Below are 12,171 nucleotides of genomic sequence, written 5' to 3'. Positions count from 1 at the left end.
AAGACTCAAAGCAGAAGCAGTGTGGTAATCCCCTAGAAAGTAACCAGTGGATATTTGGTAAGTGATCGGAGTAGCTTACGAAATGCTGTCCCAGGAGCAAGCCAGCTCTTGTCATGGTACTTACAAGTGGATGCCTTTTAGCTTAAGAGAACTGAAATGTAAGTTTTGCAGTGACAGCAAAGCTGAAAAATGAACAAACAGCTGTACCTGGTGCTGGTATTACAGTTTCCAGATGCGTCTGATCAAGCTTTAGTTTGTCTCCAGAGTCAATCATCTTCACAACTGCTGTGTATTTGTCAATCACTTCCTGTGGTGAAAGGCAGAGGCCAATCAGAAAAATAATAAAGTTTTCTCTAAATTTACATTTCAAAATTAAGAAACTCAAGACCATGAGTCAGCACTTTAACGTTTTCAAAAGCAGCAAGGACTTCGGAGATGTCCTGAGGGCATGCAGCTTCCACAAACTGCTGACCTGGGCGGCCAGGTTTAAAGAGCTCCTCTTGAACATCAATGACTGGTCTAATTGACCACTGATTTTGTCAGCCTTGTCTGAACGTTTTGTCAACCTCCAGGTCAGCTACGCTCTCAAAGATGGAAAGCAAATCAGAGGCTGCTTTTCCCCATGGAAGGCTAAAATGTCACAGAGTGACAACTGGGATACTACCTCTCGATGTGGCAAAACGTTAGAGATCATCGTCGCAGCTAGCATAAACCACGTTCCACTTCCCACATTCAGAGCTCAAAGGAAGGCAGCCACTGGGACTCATCAACCCTCCCAGGTGGCTATCAAAAAAGCTATGACTCTGAGCTCTATACACCCTGGTCGATCATCCAGAACACACCCGGGTGTTGTCTTTGGTGCTCCTGCCAGAGACTGCTGAGCCTTGGACTAACTAGGACAACATCATTTCACACGCAGTGGCTCAACGAAAGCACTTCCCAACACCTGAGCAAGGCTCACAGCCTGCAGATTTTGTCTGCAAATGAGATCACGTGCAAAGGCAGCTGCAGCTTAAATCTGACTGGTCTCGGAATAGAATGCAACTGAGCTGCTTTTGGCCACAGCACATCGTCAACGCGGCTGTTCTCCACGGCGGATGTGTTTACAGGGACAAACAGTGCTTAAGTAAGTGACACTAAACCAATTCAGAGATTCGCTCCCTGCTCACAGTAAGTCCCCAAACAGTTAAGGTGACTTAAGGCTGAACAACTTGCACAATGCAACAAAATTTCAGAAGTCATCTGACACCCGAAAAGCCTGACCAATGCCACACGCTTCCACCTGCACACTTTACCTTAACAACGGCCTTCTTCTTGTGATACTTCTCACCAAGCTTTTTTGTTACGACTTTTACAACGATTTCCTGGATTATTTGAAAAGAGAAAACACAAATACAATGTCAAAATACACAACCAACTACATGACCTAAATTAGTTGCATATTCAGGTCGCTCTGGTTCCATCCACAGACTGTACAGCACAGCGCAGGAAGCAATGACAGTAAAGAATTGGCTTTCAGGAATTTGTCTTGATCCTGAAATTATTGCCTAAAAGTAGCATCTCTCAAGGCTTTTTCTTGTTTTACAAATACAGTTAGACTTGAATTCAGGATATAATGTGACAGCCCACAACAGGTCAAGGGCTGAACTTCCTGATCACAGAATCATATCAGAGAATGGTTTGGGTTGGAAGGGACCTTAAAGACCATCCAGTTCCAAGCCCCCTGCCATGGGCAGGGACACCTTCCACTAGACCAGGTTGCTCCAAACCTCATCCAGCCTGGCCTTGGACACTTCCAGGGAGGGGGCATCCACAGCTTCTCTGGGCAACCTGTCCCAGTGCCTCCCCACCCTCTCCGTGAGGAATTTCTTCCTAACGTCCAATCTCAATCTCCCCTCTTTCAATTTAAACCCGTTACCCCTTGATTTAGAAGTCCAGCCAAAAAGTAGAAGCCTAGATGAGGTCTCTCAGCTCAAAGATTTCTACATCTCTGTGCGAGTCAACTACTACGTAGAAAGAAGAGGACTGCAAGTAATATAATGACTTAAAAAGGATCTGTAGAGACTCACAGACCCAATCTAATTAGAGAATTCCACCCCACCTGAGACCAGGTGTACAATGCTTCAGCCTGTAGATCATGCTCAACCAGAGGAGTAATTCCTCTCACATACCGTAGTATTTCCCATGTGGCAGTTTGGAAAACAAGAGTGAATTTAGTCTGGAATCTGCTTTTCAATCTCTACGCAAATCAAGAGCAGCTTCAGAGATGCAGAATTGGTTGTATTTGGTATTATAATATTTTTTAACACACTTACAGGCTGCAACCAGTAGTCTCTTCGAGATGTTCTTTTCTTCTCCTCTTCCAGCTGCAGAAGAACAAATAATCACCGTTTACTTCTGCCTTTCACTGCAGCTTTCCCATGCCTTTGAAAAGCTGAACCAATTCTCCAGGCCCATATCAAGTGGGGAATAAAAAAAACCCAAAACAACCCCGACCCTAAACAAGGGTAAATCAGTGTGTGCTTGCTGCATAAAAATCAATCTGATGAGATCCAGGAATCCATGGTAAAATGATGGAGATCTATATTTGGGTTTTTTTTTCTCAAGTGTTTTCTAGGTATTTTCTTCTCTTCCAAAATCTGTATTCCTTTACTTCCAGCATCTCAGTCGTTTGGGAATAGGCACAGATGAGCAGCAGAAACCTGTTTTAATGGGGAAGTGAAATCATTTTGCCTGATAAAATATGAAAGTCTGAATTCCACATGAATTGAAGGTCTGAGGTCACTTCAAAGGGACATGCCCGGGTACAGTGGGCATTGCCATAGGCACGGGGTTACAAAGACACAGATCCTGCACGATTATTACCTCCATAATCTCATCCAGTGCAGATTTCTTCTTTTTCTCTTTGGACTGACCAGAGCTATGAGCTGATTCTTTTCTTTTAACTGTCCCTTCCACCATCTTCAGAGCATTCGGTCCAAGGGCACTGCTGGAAGAGTGAGATGGTGTTTTCACAGCAGACCTTACCCTCTTTCCTCTACCAAGATCCGTCTGAAGAACTGGTTGTGCAAAAAGGCCGTGCTGACCTATTTAATTTCAGCTGTGCAAGTCACCTTCCAGACCCCACATGCCTCCTTCTCTAGGACTGCATTTGGCAGCTAGAGCCGATCTCCTTGAGGTGTAAACTCCACGTCCACCGACGTTTGCTGCCCGCAGTGGGGCAGAGTGAAAACAACCTAAGGAGCAGCTCACCAGAGCAAAAGCAAAGAGTTGAGCGGGAACTTGAGTTCAGTGGAGGAGACAAAGGCAGGTCTGCAAATAAGGTTTTCAAATTCAAAAGAACAAACCTTTGGCTTTAGAGAAGCCACCTGGACAGCAACTCCCAAACATGGCAGAACTCTCAAACTCCTGCCAAGCTGATACATAACCTATCTGGCAATGGGAGAATACCCGTGGGAATCTGTACAAAGGGCTCCACACCCAGCAAATAAACACCATCTTCACAATCACATTCAAAATAGGCAAATGGCCTATGAGTTATGAAGGAAAAAAAGCCATCAGCACATCTGGGGGATTGGGGAACATCTAGGTAAAGGGAGAACTGCCAAAAGGCAGGTTGAGTGAAGTAATTTTATAAAAGACATTTGAATGCAGTAAAAACAATTTAGGTGTTCTCTCATCCAGAAAGATGAAGATTCTGCCTACGGCTGCTGTGAGGTGAACAGTAAGGGAATATGCCCTAACAGCCTTAGGGCAAATCACATCTCTACCCATGGCGAGGGTGTTGGATACACTTGCAAAGGGAAGACAGGTAATGGGAATGGAGACAGAAATGGCAGCAGAAGCAAAATTGAGAGAAAAACTGTATTTCAGAGGAAGTCTGGATAATCTCCTTCGCAGAGTTCTAGAACAAATAGCACATTAAAATCACAAATCAAATTGCAAGTACTTAAAATAACATCTCAGTAAGGGTAACACACAATTAAAACCTAACAACTGCAGTGCCAGTATTTCAGAAGGAAAATGTATCTAGTGTGAGGTTACTAAGGGATTCCTGGGTGTCACTACTAAAACAAACCTTATTTAACATATTCATTAAGGACCCTGGGACAAAGAGTGAGAAACCACCAACATTGTTCTGGTGTGTCATCAGTATGGAGGATACAGGAAAGAATTGGACACCAGAAGGGAGTGGTTTTATCTTTAAAAACATGTTTTAGAAAACACAAAATTCAACAGCACGTTATGCAACGTCACATACTTTGGAAAAATTTACTCTGATTACCTTCTATCTACTGGGAGCTGTTTAAGAACAACAAAAGCAGAAAGGGGTCTGGCTATAATCACAGATGACAGTTACCAGTGTGGACCAGTCATGAAAGAGTCAAATGCAATCCTAGGAAGCATCAAGACAGACAAGCATTAGTGCCTTGGATAGGCCACGGCAACATTCCATTTCCAGCATGCACAAATTCCAACAGCTCCCCTGCTCAAGATCAGCTGAAACCAGAACAAGGACATGGAAGGGATATTCAGCAGCTGAAGGGAATGGGGAGAGGAGGCCAGAACCGTGCAGGTCTGCTTGCACAGCACAAAAAAGCTGAGAGGCTAAAACTGTTCTCTACTGATCTGTTGCCTGACAAAGCGAACGCCAGGAAGAAAACCAACTATTTACGTTAAACACCCATACCAACATGAGAGCAACTGGTATAAACTGGCCACAACTACATTCACCTGGGAGACTGCCACAAGGTCCTAACCATCAGAGCAAACAGGTTTTGCTCTTGGTAATCCCAAGGATCCTCTCTTGGGATTACAGGGCTGGGGAGACCCTAACTGTGTGCACTGGAGAGTGACCAGTGTGCAGACAGGACTGTGCACGGGTACACTTGCAGTGCTGCAGACAGGACTCAATGACCTTGGTAGCAGCTTCTGCTCATTCCTTAATTAGAAGTAATTCTAATCTTACTTATCCATTGAGTGAGGTAAGCAGGGATTTAAGGATGTAAATTCTTGAGGGAAAAATATAACCCCAGGGCTCCCAGTTTGCTCAAGGGCAGTCAGCATCAGCTGTGCCTGAAGCTTCATAGAATCACAGAGTGGTCTGGGTTGGAAGGGACCTTAAAGATCATCTAGTTCCAACCCCCCTGCCATGGGCAGGGACACCTTCCACTAGACCAGGTTGCTCATCCAGCCTGGCCTTAGACACTTCCAGGGATGGGGCATCCACAGCTTCTCTGGGCAACCTGTTCTAGTGTCTCACCACCCTCCCCGTGAAGAACTTCTTCCTGATATCTAATCTAACCCTCCCCACTTTCAATTTAAACCCGTTACCCCTTGTCCTGTCACTACTTTTTTACCCTTGTAAAAAGTCCCCCCCAGCTTCCTTGTAGCCCCTTCAGGTACTGGAAAGCTGCAATAAGGTCTCCCTGGAGCCTCCTCTTCTCCAGGCTGAACAAGCCCAACTCTCTCAGCCTGTCCCCATAGCAGAGGTGGCTCCAGCCCTCTGAGCATCTTCATGGCCTCCTCTGGACTCTCTCATGTCAGCCACTCAGACATCCACAGGAAGGCACACCTCCCCTCTCACTTCTCAGCAAGGCTCTAACTCCATCTCTGCACCCAATTACCAGTATCCCCATGCCCTCAAAACTCTACCATCCACTACCTATGATCTCCTGGTCCTACTTCTCCATCCTGCTCAGAACATGCGAGTGCCATGTTTCCGCAGCTTGTGCTGTCAGCACAGATGATGGGAAGACAGGAAGCCTCACTGCATGCAGCGCTGGGGCACTGGACATCAGGTTGAACTCAATTGCTTCCCAGTAACAGCCAACCGCTGCAGAACACACCGTTACACTGACACAGGGAAGCAGTTTCCACATATGTCTCCGAAGTGATTCTGGTATCACCAGTGAAATATAAACCACTTTACCATGAAGTGGGTATCCTAATTTTGCTTCTACACTACCATTACAAAGTTTACAGACAAGTATCTCTCATATGCTATGAAACAATTAGACCATTTGATATACTACTTCACATTCGGCCACATTTTAGCCAGCACCTTAAGTATTCCTCATTGAAACTATTCAATTGAGTGACTGAATTAAGTTCCAGCCTCATCTTAAGCACAACTCAGTGCTTAGGGTTAATTTACAAGTTTTCCTCAAAGCCTGAAATCTGTATCTATTATTGCAAAGAACTACTTTATTGTCTCATTTTCTGCCTGGCGTCTCTCCCATCAGATACCTTATCTGACAGCTGAGCCTGTGATGAAAGGAAAGCTTTCGTTTTACCTGCAACACATTTAATTACAATATTGCCTCACATGAAAAGATGCACTGCTCATCAAACAGTTTCACAGACTGCTCTAAGTCGGTATCGTTTGCATTATTGATCCCTTTTGTCCTGCGTTGCCCGTGGCTGTATGATGACAATTAAATTCATGAGCTTTAGAAGGATTCACATCAGGTACATTCAGCTTCTTAAATGATGATCAGAGAAAGTATTGCCACCAATTAGAGAAGGCAATCAAACCTTTTAGGAACAAAAATGAACAAGTCAGGAATACACATCCACAGAAGGCAGCTGGGACGAGATGGTGTTCATCTCAAATGGTTTGACTGGATCCCTCATCCTCCCTTTCACGTCACAGTATTGTCTTCGAGGAACCTGTAACTGTCTATTACTTCACAGGCATCTGCCACGAACCACAGGGAATTCAAGAAGGCTCCTCACAGCACACACTTAAGTTACATCCATTCATCCATTTTAAAGACAAAAAGGAACCACGGAGTCATCTAGTATCCCCTCCTGAATAACACGACAGAATGAGATACCAGACTCCAGATATTTCAGGACCCGACACATCTTCCTGCCCATACAAATACCATTGTCACACAAGTGCTTTGCAACAGTAAGGGTTGCCCTTAAATTCTTTTCTCACCTTGTTTTAGAAGATGCTGCTATTGAAGTACTTGCTCCTTTGTTTAAATTAAATGTAACTAAAAAATAAAAAGACATTACTCTATTTCTATCTTTAAAGATAACTGCATTGAAGGATGTCACAATTTAAAAAATCTGCAAATAGAAAAGATTATAAATTGGAAATTATTTATTAATCTATGTTTTGTTGCAGCTCTTAAAAGAAATTACAGTAACCTCTATAAGAAAGAATACTCTGTGTTTCCATATTCCATTGCCCTTTGTAACTGATCTCAAAGTGTTTTCTGAAGCACTGAGCAGGTCTCAGTGCTCATCTCATTTTAATCACAGAATCAGATTCAGCAGGTACTAGAAAACTACGTGTATCAAAATCTGGTTACCTTTTTCTTCTTCATTTTCTCTGTTCAGTTCAGTATAGACTGGCTTTTCCTGCCAAAAAAAAAAGAACATGTTTCAAGAGTCACACAGAAAACTGAGGGAAGACAACATCTTTCTGGTGATCACTGATCAGCTCAGTCTTACAGACTACTCCAAGATCATGAGGAGTGACTGTAATGTTTAACCTGGCCTGATTCACAGATCATAGAATGAAAACATTATCTCATTACAGGCTGCTGTGCAAAATTCTCTAATTCACACTCTCTACAGAGATGGTGTCTAAACTTGCTCGACTCCAGCAGGAAAGGAAAACAGCCTTACTGTAGCAGTTTTCCCTATTTGAACCAGCATGTTTAGACCGGTTTCTGGACAGACTGATAACTCAAAAAAGGAAATTCTGGAATCTTTCCAAATTTTCAGCACCAAAGGCTCAGACCATTTAAATTTCAATTAGCTTTAAATTAAGAAAAAGTGATTGTTTACAATTACATTTCAACATACCTACCAATACCCAGCATCAAATGGGAGGTTCCAGTCCCATGCAACAATGTGTATGGAAGTCATGGAATGACACCAAATAAATAAATCCCAAATACCACTCTGCACTATCAAAATAAAACTTCCCACTACGTGGATTTGATTATGTCACCCGCCACCCCGGTTATTTACCTCAGCCACCCCACTGTACAAGGTACTTGTTATCTGCAGCCCTAAAAGTTGTGAAATAGTATAGATGAAGACACATCATGCTGGTCACTGCATTGTTTACCCTCCCTTCCTAAATTCAAGAGTGATTTTTTAATCACTGACCACTTGAAAAGTAGTAATTATTACTCCTCTAGTACTAAACCAAGCCAGGTACAAAGTTTTGCTCCAGAGCAGGTTATAATCCAAGGTAACTGTAGAGCAGAAAATTCAGAACAGAAGTGAATCGTGATGATTCAAGTATGGAAGACGACAGTCTAAACCAAAGTCTGAAATGGCCAGATCAGACACTACAGCCACAGGACACAGTTCTAGTGGATTTCAAAATCACATCAACTCTAAAAGGAGCTAAAACCTCTGCTTTCTTTTATGGATTTATTTTTTGAAACTGTGATTCCATAGAGGACCTTGATGTTCATCAGCTGTAAAAACCACCAGCAAGCTGGTTAAGGAAATTTAACAAATTGCGGTTTTAACAGAAACAAATTAGTCCAGGCTGCTATCAGGAGTATCTGGGATAAGACTATTCCCTGTGGCTTAGAAAAGAACAGCAATGCAGCCCAATATGACCACTGTTCCTCAGTTCAAATTGGTGATGAGCTTGTAACCTGAAGCACGAATCTTACTCATGTGACTGCAAATACCAGTGCAAGGATCCCAGCAGCATCGAATTCACCATTAACTTCACCAAGAGGGGTTTTGAGCTGAAGGCTGACATACAGTGCAATTTTCCTTACCAGTTCTTTCCCTTCCAAACCTCTTCTAACTTGTTGTTCAATGAATTTAGCAGTTTTTTCTTCATCATCAAGGTCCTGCTTCTTCTTCCTCTCTTGTTCTTGTTGCCTGCGAATAGTCTCTGGGTCCCTATCAATATATTGAATATACCAGCCTTTTGGAGTCTCATCAACCTTGCAAAGGCCTAAAAAGTCAATGCAAGACAAAGTAAGATTAATTCTCACAAAAGCAAACAAGGGACAAATAAAATAGCAGGATCATGCGCCTAAAAGAAAGCTGGGGCAGGGGTGGGGGGACTTTTTACAAGGGCCTGTAGTGACAGGACAAGGGGTAATGGGTAACCGGTTTAAACAGAAAGCAGGGATATTTAGACTGGGTATCAGGAAGGAGTTCTTCCCGGAGAGAGTGGTGAGGCACTGGAACAGGTTGCCCAGAGAAGCTGTGGATGCCCCATCCCTGGATGTCTTCAAGGCCAGGCTGGGTGAGGCTTTGAGCAACCTGGTCTAGTGGAAGGTGTCCCTGCCCATGGCAGGGGGGTTGGAACTGGATGATCTTTAAGGGCCCTTCCAGCCCAAACCATTCTGTGATTCTATGACCATTTCCACTGTCCATGTTCACTGTAACAATGCAGATACTTTACCAGGGACAACGTATCCCTTACTGGCCTGGTCAAACTGACTTTGAATTGCCTTTAGTACCTGTTTCTGCCCCTTGACTAGCTTCTATTTGGTTCTAGCTTCTTGACTTGGTTCTATTTAGAAATAGGCCAGAGTCCATAATAAAGTGGAGCATTTTATAATACTTCCCTTCCAGCCCAAAATGGTTTCCTGAAGAAAATGGTTTCCTTCCCACTGTTTTAACAAGGAAGAAAACAGAAATCTAACATATATAAACAATACATGCTAATAGCATCATACTAAAGGAAACTTTACTGTGCTACACTATTGTTACTAACTGTCGCTGGAGTGGCTTTTCAAACACCATGTGACTCATGAACATATCCTGCAGGACACAGGCAATCAGAGCCAAAGTAAACTCTCCGCCATACCACAGTGCCATTTAATCTTCCTCTCACTGAACACAAAACTGCAGATCTCAAGCTTTAACCCGTTCACTAGTCCAGGAATGAAAACAACTGCTCGCTTCTTGTGCTATGGAAGGATTCTGCAGCCACAAGCCGTGTTCTCACAGTTTCTACTTTATAAATGGCAGCTGCTGGAAGTTCATTTAGCAATACCTCCAGTAAATACAGACCCACAGATGAAACAAGGAAAGGTTCTGAACTGATGTCATTATCCCCGACATTTGTCATTTTTCATATGCAAACTCCTAATGGTTAGCACAGTTTGGTCACCTGTTAATGTATATACAGGAGGAGAGGGGAAGAAAATAGGAAGCGGGAGAACTAACATACGTGTTTACTGATCACTTATCAGCCATGCAATTACCCAATAATTTTAAAACTTCCTAACCCAGAGCAACTCCATTTACCTTCTCTCCCCAGCCATTTAGTAAAATCAGTCAGTGTCTCCCACTGCGTGGCATTCATGTGGATGTGTTCTCGATGACTGATGTATTCATTGTACACAATATTATTGTGGACTCTCTTTGTTCCTGAAATACAGAATTATTATTATTAAATATGAATATGGAGCCTAGGAGAAAGCAACCAAAAGCTTCTTGCACTGAACTAATAAAAGACACGAAAGACAGACAAACAAAGCAAGCAAACAAACAGTAAAATATTTACCAAATCGCCTCCTGAGCAGTTCCAGGAAATCATTTCGGAACTCCCTCAGGGAATAAAAAGAAAGCATTTTAGTAAAACTTTAACGATTACAAAGCAATTTTCTATTGTCATTAACAATTGAGTATCTGCATTGTAAAAATGAGTATTTTTTTTTAACTGAACATAATGGAATTGAGACACTCATTTCCCTTTTTCAGTAAAGTATCATTAAAAGCAATATCCATGCACAAAGAAACACAATATGGTACCTGCACGTACAAATTACATCTTCAAAAGGATAATACCCTTTCAAAGGGATAAAATGGAAAGAACGAAATCTAAACACTCCCCGCTAATTGCTGGTATTTCATTACCAGACATCTTCCCAGGCTGGCTGACACAAAACACACGGCACGACAAAGGGCAGCAGTGGGAGATGGGGTCGACTGATCACTCATCTCACTGCTCACTCCAGGGCTGGAGAAGCCTCACTTCAGACTCATGCTGCAGACAGCTCCAGTCAACCCAGCTGTCCCGGAGGTCAGCTGGACAAAGGACTGGGGGAAACCGTGGGACATTAGTCACACCCCTGACTCATTATCTCTCTGTAATGCTCCTTTTTAGCTCTTTGTAACTGCACGTGTGGCAGTCACTTAGCTAGGGCAACAGTGACATACTCTGTAACACAGAGCAACTTAAAATGGGACTTAGACACAGGACAGAACTGCCAAATTTGATTAATCATGGCTCCCTGGAATCTCTTACACGTGTTCAAAAGCGGCATCACCTCAATTTTCCAACTGCCATTAAAAAGAAGAGCTGAAACTGAAATGTATCGGAATAAAGTGTTCCAAAGGGACACGATTGTAGGGTTGTGCAAATGTGCTACATCAATGAGGACCTGGGTCGGAATATGTGGCAAACTTACTCAGAAAAGTAATCCATGAATTGCTGAGGATTTTCAGAAGCCAGCAGCAATTGCCTCTGATGGGACTCAGACATGCAATGACATTTGAAGCCATTCTATAAAATAAAAACAGATACTTTGTTTGTCTGTGTCTTGATTTGTAACACTCACATAGCTGAAGAGTATTAAAAATAACATTTTATAAGTGAAATTTCTTGAAGGCTCCAAAGAAAACACCTTAACTCTGCCATAGCCTACACGGCATTGTTGTTCCTGCTAACCAGGCAAGCCAGAAAGAAAACCCTTCCCAAGGCAGAGAGCCCTAAGACAAACTGTGAAAGAGGTTACATGACTGGACATTCCAGCAGTCCTCTTCATCCCCAGTGGAATGGGACAGGCATGGCACCACCCAGATCCACCCAGGGGCTTGTTCGAGAGCACTGGAAATATCTGCTGGCTCCCTACTTGACCAGCACCAATGCCAAATGGTGTAAGGAGGGGATGGTATCCTGCCAGTGCTCAAGCTATATGGACTGAGATAGTTTGGCCACCTCGGCAGAAGGCTGAAGTCACCAGAACCCCCAAAAAGCACCCAAAGATAGGATGTTTGGCTGTATCCTGGTTTTGTCCAATATAATGCTCTTTCATCGTAATATGATTAAATCTACAGCAAATTTTATTCCCTGGGAGACCCACCCCTCCTCACAAAAAGATCTGGTTACAACACAGTGAAGCCTTTTTGCTTGTAGTCACTGGGAAGAGAACAGGATTT

The 12,171-nt window shown here is 43.1% G+C and overlaps 1 protein-coding gene across 1 annotated transcript; it reads right to left on the bottom strand.

Annotated features, from left to right (window-relative positions):
• Positions 1 to 207: 207 nt before the first annotated feature.
• On the bottom strand, positions 208 to 11,515 carry KIN (Kin17 DNA and RNA binding protein; the record flags this gene model as incomplete). Its single annotated transcript, XM_010159635.1, has 10 exons — positions 208 to 307; positions 1,296 to 1,364; positions 2,316 to 2,366; positions 2,866 to 2,989; positions 6,947 to 7,004; positions 7,326 to 7,374; positions 8,766 to 8,947; positions 10,255 to 10,377; positions 10,514 to 10,557; positions 11,421 to 11,515. Coding segments are annotated over 10 exons (895 nt in total), but the record flags the coding sequence as incomplete, so codon positions are not given.
• Positions 11,516 to 12,171: the final 656 nt, after the last annotated feature.

The sequence above is a fragment of the Eurypyga helias genome, unplaced genomic scaffold (assembly GCF_000690775.1).
Source record: "Eurypyga helias isolate BGI_N326 unplaced genomic scaffold, ASM69077v1 scaffold8069, whole genome shotgun sequence".
Lineage (NCBI taxonomy): Eukaryota > Metazoa > Chordata > Aves > Eurypygiformes > Eurypygidae > Eurypyga > Eurypyga helias.
This window is presented reverse-complemented; position numbering and strand designations above follow the sequence as displayed.